The 22,023-nt window shown below is 35.2% G+C and overlaps 1 protein-coding gene across 3 annotated transcripts in view; it reads left to right on the forward strand.

Moving 5' to 3' along the window:
* Positions 1-22,023, forward strand: part of KCNIP4 (potassium voltage-gated channel interacting protein 4) — a 437,397-nt gene that overhangs the window by 34,922 nt on the left and 380,452 nt on the right. The window contains exons 1-2 of one of the 3 annotated variants that reach the window (XM_083835177.1): positions 7,433-9,391; positions 9,763-9,911. The exons of the other annotated variants lie outside the window; for them this stretch is intronic. Of the exons in view, the coding sequence (XP_083691303.1) occupies positions 9,764-9,911 (148 nt within the window). The 5' untranslated portion in view covers positions 7,433-9,391; position 9,763. Of the gene's footprint in view, positions 1-7,432; positions 9,392-9,762; positions 9,912-22,023 lie in introns of those variants that run through there. 3 annotated transcript variants of the gene reach the window in all.

The following is a 22,023-nucleotide window of genomic DNA, read 5'->3' on the forward strand; positions in this document are numbered from 1 at the left end:
GGAAGGAAAACATTGTCATTGCTTGTAGCTGTTCTAACGGAAGATTAAAGGTGTTGCGCTCTCATAGCTTTCTCTGTTCTTTGACAAAACAGAAGATTTCTGTTTCCGTTGCTGTCAGGCACATTCCCAACAAATGATAAATCTTTGTAAAATAAGCATTTCAAAATTGTATGGGTGGCCCAAGTGCTAAGTTTTTGGGACATTCAGCTTATCAGATGCTGACTCGCCTTGAACCTAAATTGCAAGTATTGATCATCTTGGTCTCTGGATATTTATAAACACCTTGAACTCATGTTTTAATAGCCATGGCACATGTAACTAGTTTTTGACTGCTGTGCATGTTGTCTAATTTAGTAAAGACTAAACATTCCCTGACAGTCCTAGAAATAGAGAAAGCTACTATATAAGAATGGTAAATAAGTCAGAATCTACAATTTTAACTTGCTGTTAATAGATCCAGTAGTACTGGTAAATTTATTTGTATGAAGCAGCAAAAACCATGTCACTTATTAATGTAACTTACTAAATAGTAATGTGGTTAAAGAACACTTGTAAAATGCAGTTATTCTAAAGTTGCACAAAAAAGGTTCCTCCTGTTACCCTTTTAAATAATAAATGCCCTTTTTTTGTTTGCCAGCATTGTTTCTGCCTCCTTAGTTCTTCTCAACTTACCACAATGTGAATTTCCACTTGCTATAGGTTTTAGTTTCGCTTTAGGACCATTAAGGAAGAAATTGTACATCAGAAAAAAAAAGATTCAAATGGTAATTTGTCAGTGTATAATAATCACCTGAGCCTGATCTTGAAAATTGCTGAGTACTACATCCTTCTGTTATCCACGAGTGTTGTGAGCACTCAGCACATCACAGAATCAAGTGTTGATGCTTATGTGACTGCAGTCTAGTGCAGTTGATTATATCCTAAATTTATATTCTCTACACCTCTGTTTAATCTTTGAGGCTGTTCATATCCAGGAAAAAAATAAATTATTTGAGATCAGTTTCATAAGAGTAAAATTTTATGACACCATATGAAAGCCTTTATTAAAATTCAGAAATATCTGCTACTTTTTAATTCACTTCAGAACATTGTTCACACTGCATGTATATCCAAATAAACACAGAACATTAAAGTCTGAGAATATCTTTATTGTTTTTATCTCCTATTCTATTGTCCTTGAGACTGTTTATCATTATTTTGCAGAGCATTAGGCAACAGGCATGATATGTAACGAGATGATGATTTTATTTGGTGCAACATCATATGACACCCTGAAAAATGTAAGTTTGCATCCAATATGTATGGTTCTCTCCAAAATCTGGAAGATTGTTTAAGGGTTCTTCAGCTGATACTTCATCAGGCATCCAAGTGACAAATGTGTTCATAGTGATTCATGTGTAATCTCTCCAGGCAATGTGTATATCCCTTGTAAATGAGACTTCTGTGTCTTTTTGAGGAAATGTGTGAGTTATGTTCTGCTGAAATATGAAATCATCAAACTTCTCGTCTAATGGTTCACAGTCAACATTATTTGAAACTGAAATGAAATATGAAACCTGTTTTGCTTCCTTTCCCAAGTGTATCATGCGGTGGCATTCCTATATATCCTCAAGCTCCTTCTTCAGTGACCATAATACAAATAAAATTCTTCTCATGGCTAAACCAGATTTTAAAAGCTTCTGATTTCAATTGCTCCGGTGTGCCCCCTTTTCCTTTTTTTTTTTTAATTTTTTTAAATTAAAAGAGAAAAATTTCTCTTTTTTTTAACCATTTAAAGGACTGTATTTATCGACACTTATGACATTATACCATATGATATCTTTTGGATTTGTTCGTGCTCTTCAGTGAGTAAAAGACAGCAATAAGAATTTCTATAGGAGTTAGGAACTCATTTTGTAGATGATTTGTTATAGCATTTTCTTATTCTAAGCTGTTTTACTTCTGACAATACCCTGGATGAAGAAGACCATACCTTGATCATTTAAAAAAGGGGGGGGGGACGTTCTCATTGTCATTCAATTAGCTTCATTTGTTAGTACAGACCCATCTACAGCAGTTTGATAAGCAGTTTGTTTTGCATGTGAGCTGGAGGGTTCTGCCCTTTTTTGTTACCAGCGCTATGCTCCCACTCAGTGTTATTCAATGCTGACAAAAGATGGCTGGAAGATATAACATCCAGCAGATAGGAAAGGAACTATCAATTGTGCTAAAAAGTTAATTTCTCTTCTATTTATTTTTTTTGTGAAAGCCTTGCAAGCTAGTTTAATATGCATTAATTAAATGTTCATAAATAATAAATAAATCATTGTCTCTAGGAGTTTTACTGACTGCATTCTTAATTCAATTTCATTCTAAAAAAATAATTCTTAAGTGGATCTGTGAGAACTGAACACCTTTTTTCTATCATGTATTGAGTGATCTACAAGGATGGAGACAGTTTAAATGTCCTGGCCAAATTTAATTTTGTTGCATTTTGGAAATTCCAGGCCATGGAATAAGGATGAACAATTTGTTTCATAGTTTTGTAGATATAAATTACATGTAAATGATAAAGATCCACAAAGAACGGAAACCCTAGGGAACTTCTAGGGGTATTTTGACAAATATTAGGCCAATTGGGAGCCTGAGCAAAAGCCATAGAAAGATTTATCTCAAAATGTAGCACTTTCCAAAGTGGTGATTGTCACCTTTCATAGAGCTCTGATAGCTATGAGTTAACTGGGAATATTCTGCTGTTTATGTTGATGCTTTTGAGCACAACAGGTGTAGGGCCCATTAGAGGTGTCAAAGTCAATGGCAGGGAGGGATTATTTCCTCTTCCTACAATAAACTCAAATCCAGTTTAAAAATGAATACCTCTCACTGTTTGAAAGCAAAATACAAGCAAACACTTGTGTTATACAGAACATTACTTACAGTTTTCTGGTTAGTTTAAAATGCAGACTGTGACAAATACCTGTATTGATGAGTGAGATATTACTTGTAAAAATGACTTAGACCAAGAGAAGAGTTTTCAACAGCAAAATCTAGTTGGATTTTCTCTTTAGAGGTTGTTGCTAGGTCCATATGCTTACAGAGTATAATCAAATAATGCACTTATGTTCATTTCCTCTACTTTTACTGCTCTACATTTTATTCATCTTCCCCAATGCCATACATTCATGGCACCACTTTTGATACAGATAGGTAGCGATTCCACGCTGTTTAAGCCCAGTTTCGTATTCTGATACTTCTGAATTAGCATCTTGATCTATCAATATTTCTAACTAATTACACACAAAGCAGTACCATAATTAATCTCATCAGTATTCATTCTCAGCTGTTGGACTTCTTAAATAAGGCCTTTTCTTGTAAAGGCATGGTGATATACCAAAGTACAAAACAGTATCTATGTGTGTTAGACATGTAAGACTTCTGTATATTCATCTTCTGACTATGATATATAAAATTTTGGTTTAGAAAGTTAAACAGTCCAACAAACATGTTAATTCTTCATGAACTCCAGCTGTGTTTAGCACACTTCCAGGTATATTTCTACCCTTTTGTAGTATCCGAGGATACCATTCTCACATATAAAATGGCTGAGCTCAGCCTTACTCAACCCATCCCTCTGACATCCTTCTTCCAGTGTCCATCTCAGTGGGAGGATTGACCTCTTCAGTTTTGAAAGAATACCCAGCTGAGGTAATCTTGTAAGCTATTGATGCTAATGAATAAGTTTTTAAAATATATTTTCTATGGATTGTTTACTTACTACCTTTCACAGCAGTGGCATGTGATTGTTCAAATTTGCAAGTGTAAAGTTACCTGTAAAAAGAAACCTTCTGGAAACAACTGAAAGAGGTTCTTAGAGGTTGCATATATATATTTTTTTCCCTCTAATTAGTTCAATTTTCTCCAGTGATTTTAGAAAATGAAAGGTTATTCTGCACCTGTAATAAATTCTGTAAGAATTAAGCACTTAAAATATTGACAAGAAAGCTTCTTGGCAATCACAATTTTTTTTGACCTGCAGATAGACTATATATCTCTTTGCTGAGAAGTATTTATTACCACTAAACATCTAAAAATCACTGTCATTTTAACCAGTTGGGGTAGAATATATATACCCCAGACAAATTCTACCAGCAAGCAGGAAGGTTTTAATTAACATTAACATTTAATTAACATAAAAATCCATTCTGCCCATATCAGAGTTACAGTTATTTCTGTCATCACTATAATCTGACAGGAGGTAAACCCTTTTTCTCAGAGCAGTTCAGCTACTGAATCATGCAGTGAGAGCTCATCCCAATATATGTATATCCCCAAGAGGGCTCATTATGATGTGAAATTCCTCTGGCACAGTGAAGCAGCTCTCTGAAATGCCCACCCACAAATACTTGCTCTCGCTTATGTTGTTCATTGTTCCTGCTGCAGTCAAATAATTGTTGAAGGTGTCAAAATGTGTTCCTGTCACCTGCACTGCCCACAAGTACTGTGACATAATGCATGTGGATTCAGATGTTCTTCTAATCCAGGCAACCAGATTATAACTGAAATCAATTATTACCCTATACTACCCCACCAAAGGGTCCAGAGCTAAATAAAAAGAATCTCAGGGAGTGCTGCCCCAGAGCACATTCCTATTTTTTTTCCTTACTCCTTTACAATATAGAGATTCACCATGCGTGAAAAGGCATAAACTGCAGACATTTCATACATCAAGGAGGATGACCTTTCTGAGGTGAGAACAACTGGAGAAGATAGCAGTTTTCCCCATATTTATAGGAAATGTTCGGATGCAAGACCTTCCACAGACCTTCCAGAGTGGCCGGCACTGCTCAACTCTTACTGCATTTAAGCTAAATTAAGATTTGCCTGTTTATTTTCCCTACCTCTTGGCAGAAGCAGAACCCCAACTTTTAATTGATATTAAAGAACACAGGAAGCTTTTGATTCCAAATGCCATTTTTTGCCTTTAAATAGACAAATAAAAATGTTGAAAACATCTTCATAAAAAGTTGTTAATAGAGACCAAGTTAATGCAAAAGCAAATCCTTAGAGAGCACTATATAGGGGGACAAATAAAGAGCTGATAAATTTTCATTTCCAGTCTTTCTGTTCCATCTTTCATATTACAGAAATAAATTTTCCTTTCCATTAACAAAACCTTTATTTGATCATCCAAGATTTGATATAATAAAATATTATTAAAAAATGCTTCTGCTGAGAAAAACAAAGCAAACCTTCTGCTTTTTCTCTGAAGCAACTCATTGTAATATTCCTTAATATGCCAGCAGTCTCCTGCATACTCGTCCAGGACTACATTCTGCAACCTTCCCTATTTTTCAGTGTTCATTTCTTAACTTACAGCTGTAATCTCTAGTGGCCTAAACATCACTGGTTAAACCTAGCTTCATCATCGATGCTAAAAATTTCTTTCATCAAGACCCTTATGAGACCAGAGTTTTCACAGTTTGTAGTTATCAGGAAAGATTCTTGAAGCAGTTGTACTAGAGTAATTAACTAATGCAGCTAACGGTTCTGTAAAGTTCCCCAATAAAAACATATAGATGCCAGGTCAGTTTTGACTCTTTCCTCTAAAATCTTAGCCATTTCTCACTCTATAATGATGCCTCTGGTCTTTCCAATTGCTTTTTTTTTTTTTTTTTGTTATCGAGCAAAGAATTATATAATTTTCAATAAGTCTACCCAAAATTCAGTTCCATATTCCCAAACTTCAGTTCACATCAAGTAGTGATAAGAGACAACTTGCATACATGCTATTATAGCAGTCATGTTCATGTGCACCCAGGTGAAAGACATTCTCTCCTAGCTCAAATAAGTATTCCTCAAAATGTCTGCAACTGTGTGGTATCACATAGCACTTACGTGATTCATTGCCTTGTGACTCTGGAGTTTTTAACCAACATGACTGAGATCACTCATAAAAGCAGTTATTTAACAATCAATAGGAAATTAACGACTTTTATACAGAAACCGAGCTTTATTTTTGGAGGTAACTTATTACGGATGAAATTTGATAATAGGAAATAGTGAATAACCTACTTTCTTTCTGCACTCCCCATTTCCATGCTGCTAAAGGAAAAAATTTGCCTTTTCTGACTTGAGGCATAGGGTCAGGATGAGTACAAGTTCCTAGTTACTTGTGCAGTAACATCTAAAAAAGAGCTCAAACCAGAGGTATTCCAGCGTTTTTGCAGATCATTTATCCACATCTATCTTGTTTTCGATACTCTCACTAGTACATAGTTCTGTTTATTTTCTTTCTTACATATTTTGCTAACTCTCTGCTGGGAGATCTCCTCATCCCCAGATGCTGAGGTTGCTCAGTCTCAGTAAATTCTAGGCACCAGTTCCCAGTAGGTGCTAGCTGAACCAGGTGCATCGATTTCAGAAACTGGCTGCTCATTTGAACTTGCTGAATGATTCAGCCTTCCACCTCAGTGTGCTCCTTGGTTCCCTTAGATTGTTTTGCCTAAATTATTCAATGATTCTAGATACTTAGGGAAAGGAAGGATCCTGTGCATCTGGAAATGAAACACTTTCCACCCATAATACTTTTCTGTATGTTGCCTACAACATGATCAGTTTCTCTCCAACATTGCACATACAATCATTTTTTATGATTGTTTGTAAATGTGGATTTGCAACCAAACCATTTCCTTTTGTCACAGACAGAGAATGAGATTCTCAGAGGAAAAAGATGTAAATAAAGTGCGTTGGTTCAGAATAGCGATGTTAATTCCTTTTATAAATTAGCTTTTATGAAAGTGTGAGGTATGGTCAGTTGCTTGGAAAAATTCTGTGGGACTTTGAATGTTATGATTCTATCGCTTAGATTTATTGTAAGATGACTAAAAAATTCTAACCTAACAATCAACTCTGTGAAGAATATCTGATTGATGTTATACTTCTATTATGGAAAATAATTGCTATGGAGTTGATTAAGGTTGGAGGTAAGGAAACAGATACATTCTGATATGAACCCCTGAACATCTGAACTGTTTTTAGGAAAAATACTTCCTTCTAGGAGTAAAATCTCAAGTGAGGTTCTTCACATTGTGGCAAATAGGACACGTTTTGCAGCTGCACATAAGCAATTCCTGAAGATTTCAGTGAAGGTTCTACTTCTCCATATCCTCTTGAGAACTGTTAAATTTGTGCTTTCATATATCCCATCTCGGGCAAAGCTCCTTTGTATTCTCGCTGCTCCTGAAGAACTTATTCAACTAATACGGGACTAATAGGAGGTCGTATCAAGCATCCTTCTCCCATCGTGTTGGAACAGTTTCTCTGTGTCTAGACAATATTCACTCCTGTTTACATCATGGTATAATTTTCCCAGATGCCCATCTCAGCTCCTGTGTCTGCTTCCCCACTCACTCTGCCTTTGGATTCACGAATCTCTGAGATAAGGCAGCTCAGAAGTGTCCTAAGGAAGACAGAATAGGTCATGAAAGCTAGTGTTTGAGTTGCAGGATCAAGAATTTTGCATGTACCTTTAGATGAGTAGGCAGTTTCTTTGCAGATTTATATCAGGAAACCTTTAAGTTATTTCAATAACAATGTCTAGTTTTAGCTGTTTGGGGCTATCCTATATGATGCTGTATACTATACGATCCCACTTACATTTATGTTTTCTTCTTCCAATTCAAAATTTTGTTTGAGGAGTCACCTGGACTAACTCTTTTTTGGTGAAAATGTATTTCTTTTCTTAGCGAACTGAAGCACCAGTTTTGTATTCATTCTCAGAATTACACCTTTCAAAGTTATTAGAGGAGAGCTGCGAAATATGCTTGAACTGGAAGAAGGTTCTCTACTGTATGTATAGAAGTTCCAGAAGCTCTTATCAGATTGAAATTCAGCTCACCTTGATAGTGGCTGGGGATGGGAATACAGCCATGACTGGAGTGCTGTGTCATGCAGTAGGACTCAAAGAACCCGATACCATCAAGTGCTGTTCAAACAGTGCAAAGTCAAGTCTTCCTCAGTTCTAGATAATGATGGGCCTGAAATACATCCCTAGATAAGAATCTGAATGGAAGTGCTGCCCTATGCTTTAGCAGCCTAAAAATCTGTTGTTAAGGCTCTTACTGTTATAAACAGAATTGACTGCTGGTAGACTGTTTATAGAGGTGGAATTAGTACTTTAAAAACTCTGTCCTAGCCTGTACTGATAAATCTGAGGTGCCTGCAGGTAGGTACATGGTTCTGTGTGTAACTATTTGTACTAAACAAAATTGCTAAGTCATAGTTCAAATGTATGCAGGAAATTTCACATTGTGTATTGCATGGCCCAAACTCGCAAATTTATATAATCAGCATGAAGATTAATTGAGGTAGAAGGAAAACTGAGTGATTAAAACAAAAACACACACAAAAAAGCTTGGAATTCTAGTATCTGTTAAAAAAAAATAAATTTCGGGAAATGGAAACATCTTCCTTGATTCTTTTGGATAACCAATAGAAACTCTTGCTGCAAATGCACACAGTTAGGTCATGAGTTATATCATGTTTTTTGTTTAGGAAGAAATAAGTTTACAACTGAAAAGTCAGCTTTATTTCTGAAACTTGTGTGTATACAGTGAACAATGCCAACTTGTTTTTTTTTTTTTTTTTGTACTCTCTCTTAATTTTTTCCTTTAGAACATAAATTGCGCTTCCTGTTGTTAGATTCAGGTCGTGAGGGAGAATGCAGTGAGAGGGAACAGGAGGGGAGTGAATTGGTGGCTGCTTTGGCATCCTGGTTCTGGCTGGGTATAGTTGCTGTGTGTAGCTGAGTAGCTCCCCCAGTGCAGCATGGAGCCAGCTGTCACCCGGCTGCAACAGCGGGCACGTTGGTTCCCTCAGCAGCAGCGAGCTCCTTGGCATCAAGCACTGAAGCAAACAGGAATGCTGCTTAGGACTCTTGCATGACCTTGGAGTAGCATAAAAGTGCAGGAGCCCTAGGCAGGCACCTATTCTTGGTTTTTTTTTTTTTTTTTTGGCCCCTTAGTAGGGCTTTGGTTAGGTCCTAGTCAGAGTTGGTTGTTGCTAACAGCCCCCGGCTCCTTCAAAGTGGCAGTCTATCAAGAAAAATACTGTCATATAGGAATTTATTGGTCTCTCTGTGTGAATCAGAAGGTAGTGTAGAGGAATGGTCCCCAAGTGTACAACTGGCTTTAAGTGGCTCAGCTGCTTTTCTGCATTTGAGTGACAGTGGCATTAAGGCAGCTCAGAAACCCAACTATTCATCTTTTCTGGGTAGAGCAGCTGTCTTTCAATAGCAGCTAGAGGAATGCAGCTCTCCTTTATGACACTGATGTAAGGCAAGCTAAGATAGGAAGGATAATAGGTTCATGCATAGAGGATTACATTATTTCCTTTACCTAGACAACTGACTAAGGTAAGAGGTAAATATTTATTCACCATCTAAAGATGTTATGTAATTTATAGATTTTAAGTAATATCAAAATTTTTTTTTAATAGCAGATAAAATCTGAAGTTTTTTTCTCCCTATATCTGTAAAAATATATTAATACTCTAGATAAATAATTCATAACAAACCAATATGAATACAATAATTCCATTAAAGTTAATTAATATTCTGATTGTATCGGCTGAGAATAATGGTCAATGAGATCTTAAAGCTTTTCCCTCTATCTCCCCTCCATCTCCTCCATTCTCCCCCACACCCATCTCCCCTAGTTCCAGTCTATGGATTTAAGTTGTATATGTATAACTTTCAGGAAAAGTAAAGGTTAAGTTTTTGTTTAGGATGGATGTCTTAGTACCAGAGAAGAAAACACATGAAGAGAAAGAAGATTTGCAACATTATCATCAGAAACCTGCAAGCTGCAAGAAATTGCTTAGGAATTGCTGCTTGGTAAAACGATTTTTTGCCTGGAAAAGTTTGAGCTCTAAAGGTACCTTTCCTATTGAAATTTTTAGTGTAGGAGCAATTGCTGTCTTTCCAAGAATTCCGAATTTTTGATAGAGGTACTACTGAATTTAGCATCAGTCAAGTTACAGGTACAAAAAGTCTCTACTGTCTTGGGTCTATTGTGCAAAGAGATTAGAAATGGTACAGCTTTGATTGAAGGTGCTTTATCATAATGTGATATAAATAATTGTACTGCATAAGCATTCATTTTGTAGCACACCAAAATACATGATCTGCAGAAAAGGTCTGCAGAAAAAAAAAAATCCTTCAATCACAAGCTAAATGAATACATGTAAAATCCCAGTAATTAAATCTATCAGTTTATCAGGGCTCAACCCCAAGATCTGTTTTGATGAGCATAAACTCCTTTGATCACTTTCAGAGTATATTTACATGGATATTACATGATCAATTCCTTTGTCTTAGAGAAAATGGAGAAAGGTAACATCCTGTCACTTTTTTACATAATGATGCTGTGTACTGTATTTATTAATAAATATTGAAAGAAATGCTTCTTTTTAAATTGGAACTTGGCTGTGAAATATCTCACCCATTGAAAGTCTAACTCTTTTATGAATAATAAATTAAACAACAACCACAGTGAAGTGATGGTTAATCTGCTTTATTTTCCTCTGGAACCTACACACATTTAAAGATTTTATTCAGCACTGATTCCTCTTTTTACCATCATATTTGTACTTTGCACCATTATGTAAAAATAAAACAAAAAAATTGTCCCAAACAACCCTTTTGTGATTTGGCAGCATTTTTCATCTCCTTGCACATTGTTTATGACAATTAAAAAAACAGGCCCTCTATATATTGAATTTGTGTCAAACTGAATGAAAGAATGGATGACATTATTTAGTCATGACAAACTAAGTCACCATACCCTGAGTGATATACTTTTTTATTTATACATTCATTTTAAAAGATATGCTTCAGTACCTTAGTTTCAACATTTAGGAAAAAATGAGCTGGTTAAATGCAACCTGCCTCTGATCTTAAACTGCCCTTATCCGTCTATTATCCAAGTAGACATGTGTTTGATATGCCTTTTAACCTCAGCACAATCATTTATCTGTTCTTGGCCACTCGTGTTTAAAGCTTTAGGATAATACTATGAATGGTTGCTTTAATCAGTATACATATTATGGTTTGCTAAATACATCCTTGATTGTGTATCAGTTTGTACCTATAATTCTTGTCACTTTCATTTATATTTTATATTGTTACTGAAGCTAATGAAGCAAAAATGATTTTGCTGTAATCCTTTCAAAACTCATTCTTTTGTTCATAGAAACTTTTTTTTTTTTTCCCCTATTGGGTCATTTCATAGTATGGCATGAGTTAAAACTCATGAGTTATTTATCAACAGTCTGTGTGGGCCTAGGGAATCAGCTCTCTAGTCATAGTGTGTGAATAAAAAGCAACTTGCACTGAAGTTAATATGTTTGATTCTTAGTAACTTTAAACTGGCTAATCATTTTCACCTCTGGAAAGGGTCTACAAACTGTTGACAGGAAATGACAGAATTGAGGATTTATTTTGTCTTGGTAAAGTGAATCAGAAGATAGATGAATCAGGATGAATCAAGTTACTCTGGGTTACTCCAACAGAGACAAAATGGGAATTTAACACGTTGTTAACTCAAGCCATTAATTTTACTTTATCAACCAGATGATAGAAAACACTTTCTCATGGGAACACCTTTACAAGAACCTTTGTATATTCATCAAGATCACCAAAACTGACCTCCTGAGGTACTTTCTTCAACACTGTTTTTCCAAGGTGACTCCACTGGCCAAATAGGTTTTCTTGGACTTGAGTACTATTGTCTTCTGACACCTGTAACGTGTTATATATGGCATATCACACTGAGTTCCTGATCCACAGCTAGGTAAGATTTCATACACATAAACAAACGGAGCATTTCTGTAAACACCCAGGCTTGACCATGCAGATACATACCCACCCATTCTCTGGAATTAGTTAACTCAGCAAGAGGTCTTCTGTAAATAGCCTTTCTCCTAGTACCCATGACACTGCTATGGCAGCTACAGAGCATGTGGCTACTGAAATACTCACTCAATGCCTAATACTTTCCGTTGGAGGATGAAGATGGGTTTGCAATTGATACTGTGGTGGCTCATTCCCACTTAGTCATTCCTTTACACAAATCAGATTCCTCATTGGTTGTCTTAAGATACCTCACACTTGTGAAGTGGTATAAAAGTTATCATTAGGCATTTAAGATTAAATACTTAAAAAGCAACCAAAATTTGTTTGGTCATATTTTTAAAAAATAATGAAGACTGTAAATAATGAGTTATTTGGTTATTCACTGCTATTATAAGGGTTTGTAGCAGGAAATACTGTATAGTAACATGCAGTTGATCTTTCCTTTAAAGTAGAATTTATTTATTTTCAACAATTTGTTTTTCTTATTGTAGGTCATTTGCATGATCTTGAAACTGAGTTTGTCAACACGTTCTTTTAACTTTATAGAATTAATTATACTTTCAGAGACAATTTCCATTTATGAATTCAAAGCATGCAAATAAATACTTGACTTACTGTTATGTTCAGATGATTTAACACAATTTTCAGAATGAATAATCTTAACTCCTATGGTAAAACGTTAGAATGTCAATGCACTGGGGTTGTCTTCCTGCTCTTCCTGCTTCAACATCTGTCGTATGAGTAAGAGAAGAATGTTGTAACATAAATACTGGAAAGATGGTTACACTCAACCCTTTTCTATGAAGTATTAACATAGCATGATTTTCATGCAGCCGTGATTGCTCCAAAGGAAGAGCAAGAGAATAAAAAATGGTGTATTGGATTTCAAAGAAAAGTAAATGGAATAACAGTTGTCAATGGGAAACAATTCGATACTAAAGTCACTATTTTAGTCAATGTTCAAAGCTCAGTAATTTGAGTAATTCCTCGCACAGCAGTTTCAGAGAGTAGGTATCTTGTAACTAAGGCTTGAGGAACAGTTTCAGACTATTGCCAGGTATACATCAGTTAGAGCTTGATGTTTCAGTGAGCTCTGGGCCCAAGTTTAAAGTGTATTTGAAAAACTGAGCAGCCTGAAGTATCTCCTTACTAAATTGGCAACCTACTCAGTTAACCTAGGGCAGTTATGAGTCTTCCCTGATTATTCCATGCCATGAATATACATCCTGCTACAGATTTTTTAAAATGCAAATGAGGGACACCAAGAGGAAAACAGGTTGTCTTTCACAAAGATAAATCTGGAGGAATTATATGGCTGACTGCATTAAATACTGCTAAAATGTTACTGATTATCAACTGTTTGTTATTTATAGATTTTTATATTGTTTGTGTTTTCTCAAACCACTTATTTATGAGTTAAGATAAGAATAATTTAGGAATAATTCCAAGCTGTCAACTACTGAGTGTATCTTTCTCTGTCAGCATATTTGACAGAATATTTAATGAAAAAATAACGAAGTTTTTTGAGAACTAATTAAATGTTCTGCTCTCCCTAGAATACTTCATATACTCTCAGACTTTAGATATCTTAAAAAATTCCTTCTGGACTTTGTCAGTACTGGTTTCTTAAAAAAGGACTTCCTGTGAATGGGATGATAGTCTGCCCCCTATTGTACGTTTGCCTTTTCTTATACACAAATATGTTGAGCAGTACTTTTGAATCCAGTCACATCTTAGACCATGAAAAGAAAGTTTCCTCCCAGTTCAAAATTAGGAAGAATCTGTGTTAATATTGAGCACGGGTCCTTTGGACTGAAACATTCTTCCAATGTGTCCCTCAGCTCTAATTCTTGTGTGTCTGTTTCAACTACATTTCTGCTGAGCAGTGAAGTAATGGTGCAAAGACAACCTGAAAGGTAGACAGCAGGATTACATACAAGGTTTAAAGTAGATGTCTTTTCCATTATCAAAGCTCACAAAGCTACTAAACAGGAGGCAAGGGTTGTTTCCTAAATTCATTACTGAAGCAAAAGCCTTTTCTTTTCCCTAAAGAGTTTGCTCATGCATAGAATGATAGTTACTGAAGTCTGCCTTATTTCAGGTTTACTAAGTCATGCTTTTCTACACGAAGATAATAAACGAAGATAAATGAAGATAAAAATGACAGAAAACAACAACACTAAGTAATATATATCCAGAGTCAAGGACAGCATATCCTCCTGAGTTCATTCCCTTTCTCTAGTAACTGCTCTTCACAAACATCCCTCTCTCAAAGTATTGCTGATACACAGTTCAGATATTAATTTGTCCAGCAATTGAATTTGTATTCAGTTGTCAGATGCATCATTTTTCAATTCATGTCATGTCAGTTCAATGTTTTTCCCAGTTTTTTCCCCCCTAGCTTTCTCCCAGATGCTTTGAACAATATCATGTCATCACGAGAAGAATTCAGAAAACTCCAGATGAGCACAAAGAGAAATTTGTCCTATGTGCCTATAGAACTGAAGTTCATATGACTTTGCTGAGTCTGAGAGCCGCTAAGAGAAGGAAAAAGGAGAGAGTTGGAGAGAGGACCATGTCTCTTATCCTTTCCATTTTAAATGGTCAACATCTGTAAATAAGTAGACTGAAATCTTTTCCTACTAAATCTGTCCAGAATGCTCAATAAGGAGTATGTATATTACTATGCATGTTAACCACTGAAGAGATTAATGCCCCTGAGATTTTATACTCTGAAAACAGATAGAAATGTATTTAAAAATTGAACCTTTCATAGTTTTAGCCAGTACATAAATCTTTGTCTATTTTGTAAAGACTCTAAGAAGAGAAACTTAAATGGGAATTCAAAATGAATGATGTTTAGCCCACTTTGTCTATTTGAAATATTTATGAAAATGTTTTACGTGTTGATGATGATGCAATTGGTGTATACATTGGTCTTAAGTAAGCTAGCTACTAAGCCCAGGCAAAGTTACAGTTAAAACCTTATTCACTTTGTGTCTTTTAATAACCTTTTTCAAAGAGAATGAGCATACTTAGTGCTGCGTTAGGTATTTCTTTTATCACAGTGAACTATGAATTAGCATTGTTTTCTTATTCAGCTATAATAAAGCAAAAGTTTTTGTGGTGCCTTATATGTTCTGGCGCACTGTGCAAACATTGCATTTTATGCTGCAAAAAAAATCACCTTCGGAATAAATACAGCATGTGTTGCATGTGCTTATATTTTCAAGGGGCTGAACTGAATGTAAAATGTGGATGTATTCTGTTTATTTGTTAAAATTTTGCAAGTAATAAGCTTCTTTCAGATTTTTTCCCCTGACACTAATTTAGGACTATTCTTAGCTAAAAAATAATCAGTATTAAAATAGGGATGTAGATGTTCATATTTATATGTAGGAAAAGATTGTTCTACAAATTTTAATAAAACATGGTGGAAAGATAAGAAAAAAGGTAAGAGAAAATAAGGTATTTCTGTTGTTCTTGTTTTCCACCAGAGCTTGTTCTTCCCTTATGATCTCAAACAAAAGAGTTTGTATGATGAGACTCGGCAAAAAGGGGTGCCTCATAGTTTGTTCCCTTTTTGCCAAATGTTAACTCTGAAAGACAAATCATGGCAATAAAATTAGGAGCTCTCCCTGGTGGATGTCATTTTCTTTTAAATGCGCAGCACAGAGTGATCTAATCTCAATAAGACCTCTAATACTCTCTTCAGGGTAGCAGTAATAGTTAATGGCACAAATTAACAGGAAAGAATATTATTCAGGAATGTTTGTTATCTTTCAGGTCATTAAGGGGGAAATTGGAAAAACATTGATTCTCACAACTTAGAATCATTCCAAAGCGATTATTCCAGTGATTAATGTTTTGAAAGGAGCTTTTCACTGTGTATTTGTGTACAGACTTGCTAAACAGAGCAACGCATATAGCTAATGAAAGTATGAGGCTCTGACAATTATATATAAGATTAAATAATATAATTTTTGGCTCAAGGAAGTTTAGAAATCATTCTCCAAAATTTGCCTTAGAAAAAAAAACATGAATGCATACCTTCTGAAGGTTTTAATACCTCTTAAGGTTTTAAAAAATAACACTCAGAGGCCACAATCTTGACAAAAGCCCTTGCTGCTTTACTTATGTGCATATAGATGAAAATTTTGATAACAATTCCAAATTTAAAAATCAAATTGCACAAATTTTGCAATAACCACTGGTTTACAGTTTGGGGAGAATTTGTTCATGCCTCTTCAGAGTCCTTGAAACAGTTATTTGTGCCAATAAACATAACTATTACCCATAATTTTGTTTTTTTAGATGCTTTAATACAAAGATAGCAATTTGCAAAATGCAGATTATGAAGTCAGTTCTGCTAAGGGTGAATGTGCTTGTAAAATGGATATTTCATGGGAATTAGATTTCCTCAGCATTTGAGATTCAAAGGATTGAACGTGCTCCATAGTTAACCCCCCCAGAAACATGGTTCTGAAAAAAGTGAATACATCACTCTATGGAACTTCTGCTTTATGCTTCCCTGGATATTTAGGTGTTACAGAACATGGAATGCTTCTCCTTTTCTCTTGGAGCTTTGTTTCCTTTATGTTAGAATAGATATTTATGGTCTTCTGCAATTGCTACCTTGTCATCCCAGCATTTCTTTGAAGCAAGTTGCAGTTACTAGGAGGGACATGATACTAGAAAGTCAAGTATTAACTTATGGCAGATTTACACAAGGGCACGTTGAACTTCAAAGCTTTTTGTCCTTTGCTTCCCTTTCTTTTCCTACAGAGCAGTGTTGACACTCAGTAGTATTCATAAGCTTCCTAAGAAACAATGAACAGTTTTAAACTAATTAAGAGCCTCAAATGGATATTTTTTATTGATTTTTTTTTTTTTTTGTGAAAAAATAAAGAAAGTGTGTTTTCCTTTCATATAAAAAGCATGAGGAAGCACTGAGCTGAATGGAACCTTCCCAGGGATGTCACTCTGGACTTTGCATAATGAACTTTTATTTTTCCACTGAGATCCTTAATCCTACTTACCAATGATCACCTTATTCTTCAATAAGTTTAACCTGTTAGAAAAAACTTCAGCATCTTCTTGAATTTGGCCTAAGAATAAAAAGAATATGTGATTAATTGCTCTTTAATGAGCTAGTTATATCAGAAAAATAATTGTTTTTCTAATTGTAGTTGTTTTTTTCATAGAATTGGACTTGTTGCTTCAATGTCATGCAGATATTAAAAAATGATTCATTGCAATATAATATAGCAATTGTATGTCCTGAACACCTAAGCAAACTATGGAGTTATTACCTCTCCATTTGTAAATCTGATGTCTAATTTTGTCTCCCCAGATTTCCCTTCTTTGTTATACAAGGGTCAGTATGCCATTTAAAAAAATACTAAAAAACACAGTTGTTAATTTATTGAAAATCTTTTACTTAAAACTCAAGTTCTAAGGATTGAAGGTTTGGAATATAATAAATGTAGAGGATCGCCCCATTTGGGAAACTAAATTGTTTCCTTTGTGAAACCAATATATACTTCTAGTTAGTCTCTGTATTCACAGTATCTTTGATTTCTGCTGTGTCTGCCAACAGCTGCTTTTTTTATTTCAAGACATTCTATCAATCAAAAACTAATAGGCTGAAAAAGTGTATTAGATTAAGTGGAAGGACTTTTATATTCATGGCATACTTAGAAAATGGAATCAATCTTTAAATATCTTGCCACTTTCCATCTGGGCATTATTCCAGCAATTTAAGTGGCTAAATATATTGAGAGTATTCCAGATTAAATGGTAGTTCTGAATGTCTTTGTATAAATGGTATGGCCCATAAAGAACTGGATTTGTTGTGTTGGTTAATGATATCTGAATTTTGTTTACCGAAGTGTACCAAATATTAGTGCAGTATAACACAATTGTGTTTGTGAGCATCTGTCCCTGAAAAAAATGCTGAGACTAGAAGCAGTTCTGCTACAGACCTAATAAGCTGCCAGAAGCAGCTTCTTTAAAGTATGCAATGCCAACTTTTTTCTTTCCTTTTTTTTTTCCCCCTTTTTTTGTGGTGAAGCACTGGATAACTTTTCACAAAAGGTCAAATTAAAAGGAAAAACAACGTATCTTAGAAGTGGAAAGTTAGGTCAGAAGAAGGGAGGGAAAAATAGTAAGAAACAAATTAATTGGAATGACTAAAACAAGAAAATTACATGTTGCCTTGTTGCTTTCCCCACTCTCCCCTCCCCCATTTAATTTATTGCTGCCGTTGCCTTTCTTGAATGCTTGTTTCCATTGGAGTCTGCAGTGTGGTCCTGACAGCTCTTCTGGCAGACAATGACTCTGATGGGATAGATTTGCCCTGCTTTCAGCCCAAAAGGGGTAAGTGGGAGGACCTGATGCTCTTCGTTGCTTCAATAATGCTATCCTGCTGGGACCTCCCTGCTGTTCCTTCCAGTAGCATTATCTTTTTGGCAAGGAGATATGTTCTCAGTTGTTCTTTAATTTTCTTATTCATCCTTTCTGTGTGCAAGAGACTCACAAAAAGACTGGAATTCTTCACCGAGCCATCTAAATGTTTTGTGGGCACAGTACTGTATTAGTCATCTGTGGCAACATTGCAACTGAATTTTGCAGATCACCTCAGCCAAATGCCAATAAACCTGTACTGTGCAGCAAAGCAGAAGGCATACTTGATTTCACATATGTCAGAGAAAATGGTGCTGCAAATATTTAGCTACCTAAGCACTTTTGGTACTTTTCTCTTGCAAAAGCGAGATACCTGGGGGGTATCTCAGGACACATTGGGATGATCATCATTCCCAACAGTAGATGAAACCTATATCTGACCATACAAGGTCCAAAGGTCTAGGGCAACAGAAATGTGAAGCTGGCTTCATTACCTGCTTCTGGCTAACGCAAAGGAATGGATTAAGTCTGTTGTGAATGTAATAGCAAGAGGTGTCTAATGGTGAGAATGCGTCGTAGTTAGACCTCTGTCTATTCAAATCACCCAGTTCCTCAGAATTTAACTAGCATCAGTCTATGTGACTTTTATGTTTTACCTCATGTATATGTGTATTTAAGGCCATGAAAATACAACAACTCTTGAATGTAGTATCCATCAGCTGAGCTTATAAACATCTCTATATTTATCTTCGCTGGTTAAGAGGTAAAATGTTTTAGCTTAGCTTTCAGTTGACAAGAGCTACCTTCCCAAGCTATGATAGTTTGGCTGCTTTTAACAATGACCCTTTTCTGACATTTGGTTCATACCACTTCTGATGTGACTGAGATGAAAATGATTGGTGAGAAACATCAAGCTTAGATGGAGGTGGGGAAAAATCGCAATGTATCCCTACAGCAACTTAGAATTGAACCTTTTTTTTTAATTTTTTTTTTTCCCTGAATCTCAATAGTATCTGCTGTGAGTAAATGTCTCTAAGACCAGAAATTATTTATTTCCCTCTAGTTTTGAACTATATGGAGGCACAATATGCTACTGCAGCTATCAGTTAAAAAAAATCTACTTTTTAGTGAACATAGTGAAATTCTCAGACGATGAACTGATTCACAGAAATGCTTGTAAAGAAGACAGTGCAATTTCTTAGCTGTTTATTGTGTGAATAAGGAAGTAGTGAAAAAAAATGCAGGAAAGAAAGGAGACCCACATCGTTAATTTAGTCTGGAGAATGGGATTTCTTCTGACAGAGTGCTCCTATGTGATGTTAGAAGAGTCAGTTAAGACAAATTTAGGGATGGGCACTGAGTATTTCTTGTTTTCTGAGAAAATCCTTGCAGTTTGATTTGCAGACTACTGAGCGCTTGCAGCATTCCCAACTTGACTTTGAACATATATTGAAAGGCTGTGTGAACAATGTGAGAATCAGCTTCCATTAATTTCCTACCAAGTGCATGAATTAGTCAATACCTTTGATCTTAATCTTACTGTGCCTTTTATCTGCATTAAGTAGGTATCATACCCTCTCATCTCATGGGGATGTTGTGAACGTAAATGTAGCAAAATTTGTGGAGAACCCAGACACTGTCGTGATGAACATCGTAGAAAACTGTATTTTGAATTCAGATTCTCAGTAATATTTTGCAGGTAAATTACTGGGTAACAAGATGTGGAGAGTGAGGTTCTGAATTTGGTGAATAAGTGCTACGCATGAATTAAACTCCTTAATTAAGCTTAATTAATCTCCTTTTCAAAATATAGCCAATGGTCAAACCATTAAAAGATTTCACCATAATGCATAAGTGGAAAGGGGCTGAAGTAATGCTCTTAGTATTTATGAACACAATGCAGTTCTTTTCCTGTATATTGCCTACATAAGTAATATATACAAAAGAATTCCTTAGTTTGAAGGATTTATAGCATAAAACTCAGAACTTGTCTTGTCAGACCTTGTCAGACTTGTCAGAACTTGTCAGACTACAAGTAGTAGTAAACCAAAGTGATTGATCAAAGGATCAGACCCTACGATACAAAGTATGAAAAGTGTGGTGAGTAGGGAAGGATGTGCATCTTCTAGTGTACTTCCACTTGTGTAACGTTACAAAAAATCAGTGAAAACCTTGCCATAAGTTTCATCATAGTAGGAATCATCCAATTTGCTTTATAAAAATGCCTCTGTAGTGAGTAAGATAAATCTTTATATCAAATAACACTCTACTGTTGGCTTTGTAACATTAAGTTTTAATGTAGTAGCTCCTTCACTGATTTTTGCTAGAAATGCTTTTTGAATGAAGTCCCAATATGTCTTATTTGACCAATATCCCCACTTCACTCCTTATTTATTTTATTTGAAGTAAATTATGAAATCTCCAAGTCTTAGAAAGTTTTTGAATTTTCATTACCAAAATCAAATCACAGAAATGAAAAAAAATACAGATTTATTTTTATAATTTATTTAAGCTACAATTGATTCTATACTAAAAACTAATCAGTATACCATAATTGAAGAGATATTTTTGGACCAATGTACCAGCTGGTATCACAGATGGTACAGATGGCATAAGGCTCTTTAATGGGATAAAGATAATGTGTTGGCACAAAGAGAGCTGAGTATGTGAACATGATTTTTCTTTCCCATTATGCACTATCTAATCAGCGTAATTTTAATTGATACACAATTGATATATCTGTATTCCACACATCTGGATAAATGCTAAGATCAATACCTTGTAGTCAGTGACATTAGTATAACCATACTTTGTTCTGGAAAAAATCATACACCGTAGTAGGCAACAACTCATTAAACCTTGTGGTTTAAAAGAACGAATTGCAAGGTAAGTTTGATATTAAAATTTTAAAAGGAATTGATATGAAATTTCTGGATGCAGATGAGTCCCTCAGAAAGACTTAATTCTGGTTAGCTTTGGTATTGGCGTCTGTATGGCAAAAAGTATGATAGTGGTATTGGTTATGAACGATCTTGCTGATAAATGATGAGGAAATCATTCTAATTATTTTCTCTGAAGATCCAGTGGGGCTGGATATTTCTTGACAGTAGTAGAGGGGTCTCACTGGGTAGTATGGGTTTTACTGGACTTAATTTCTTTTTTTACATATGATGTCCTATAAAGTAGTGTTGAGTTCAAAAGATTTTTTCTTGCACTCCATTCAGATTTTTTTTCTGCTTTGTGTACATTGCACAAGACAGAATAAACATCTACAGTATATTGTGTAGATACGTTGTGTATCTACTGTGGTGCTTTCAGTCATGAAGACAGCAAAACATTGCTAGATAAGTTTGTGGTGCTTTTTATTTTTATTATTTATTTATTTATTTTTTCTGATGTCTGACATAATCCTATCTGCCACTGACAAAAGTTGCTAGTGGGGATTTTGCTGAATATGTAACCATTTGCATCCAGATTCAGTTTTCTTTGGTATATAAAAGGGCTCTGTTCATCAGAAATGGGTTGTTGTGTCTTTTCAGGTTAGATAAAACCTTCTGCAAGATTATTTAAGCTTTTGTTTGACACACCAAGATTGTTGAAGTATATTTCACAGAATATTATACCCAAAGACTCATTACTCCAATATTTACAGCCATTTCCAGATCATACAGAAATGTGGGTGAAGGTGTTAGTTGTTTATTTATGGACATTTTCATTTTGGAATTAAT

The sequence above is a fragment of the Anser anser genome (assembly GCF_964211835.1).
Source record: "Anser anser genome assembly, chromosome: 4".
NCBI lineage: Eukaryota > Metazoa > Chordata > Aves > Anseriformes > Anatidae > Anser > Anser anser.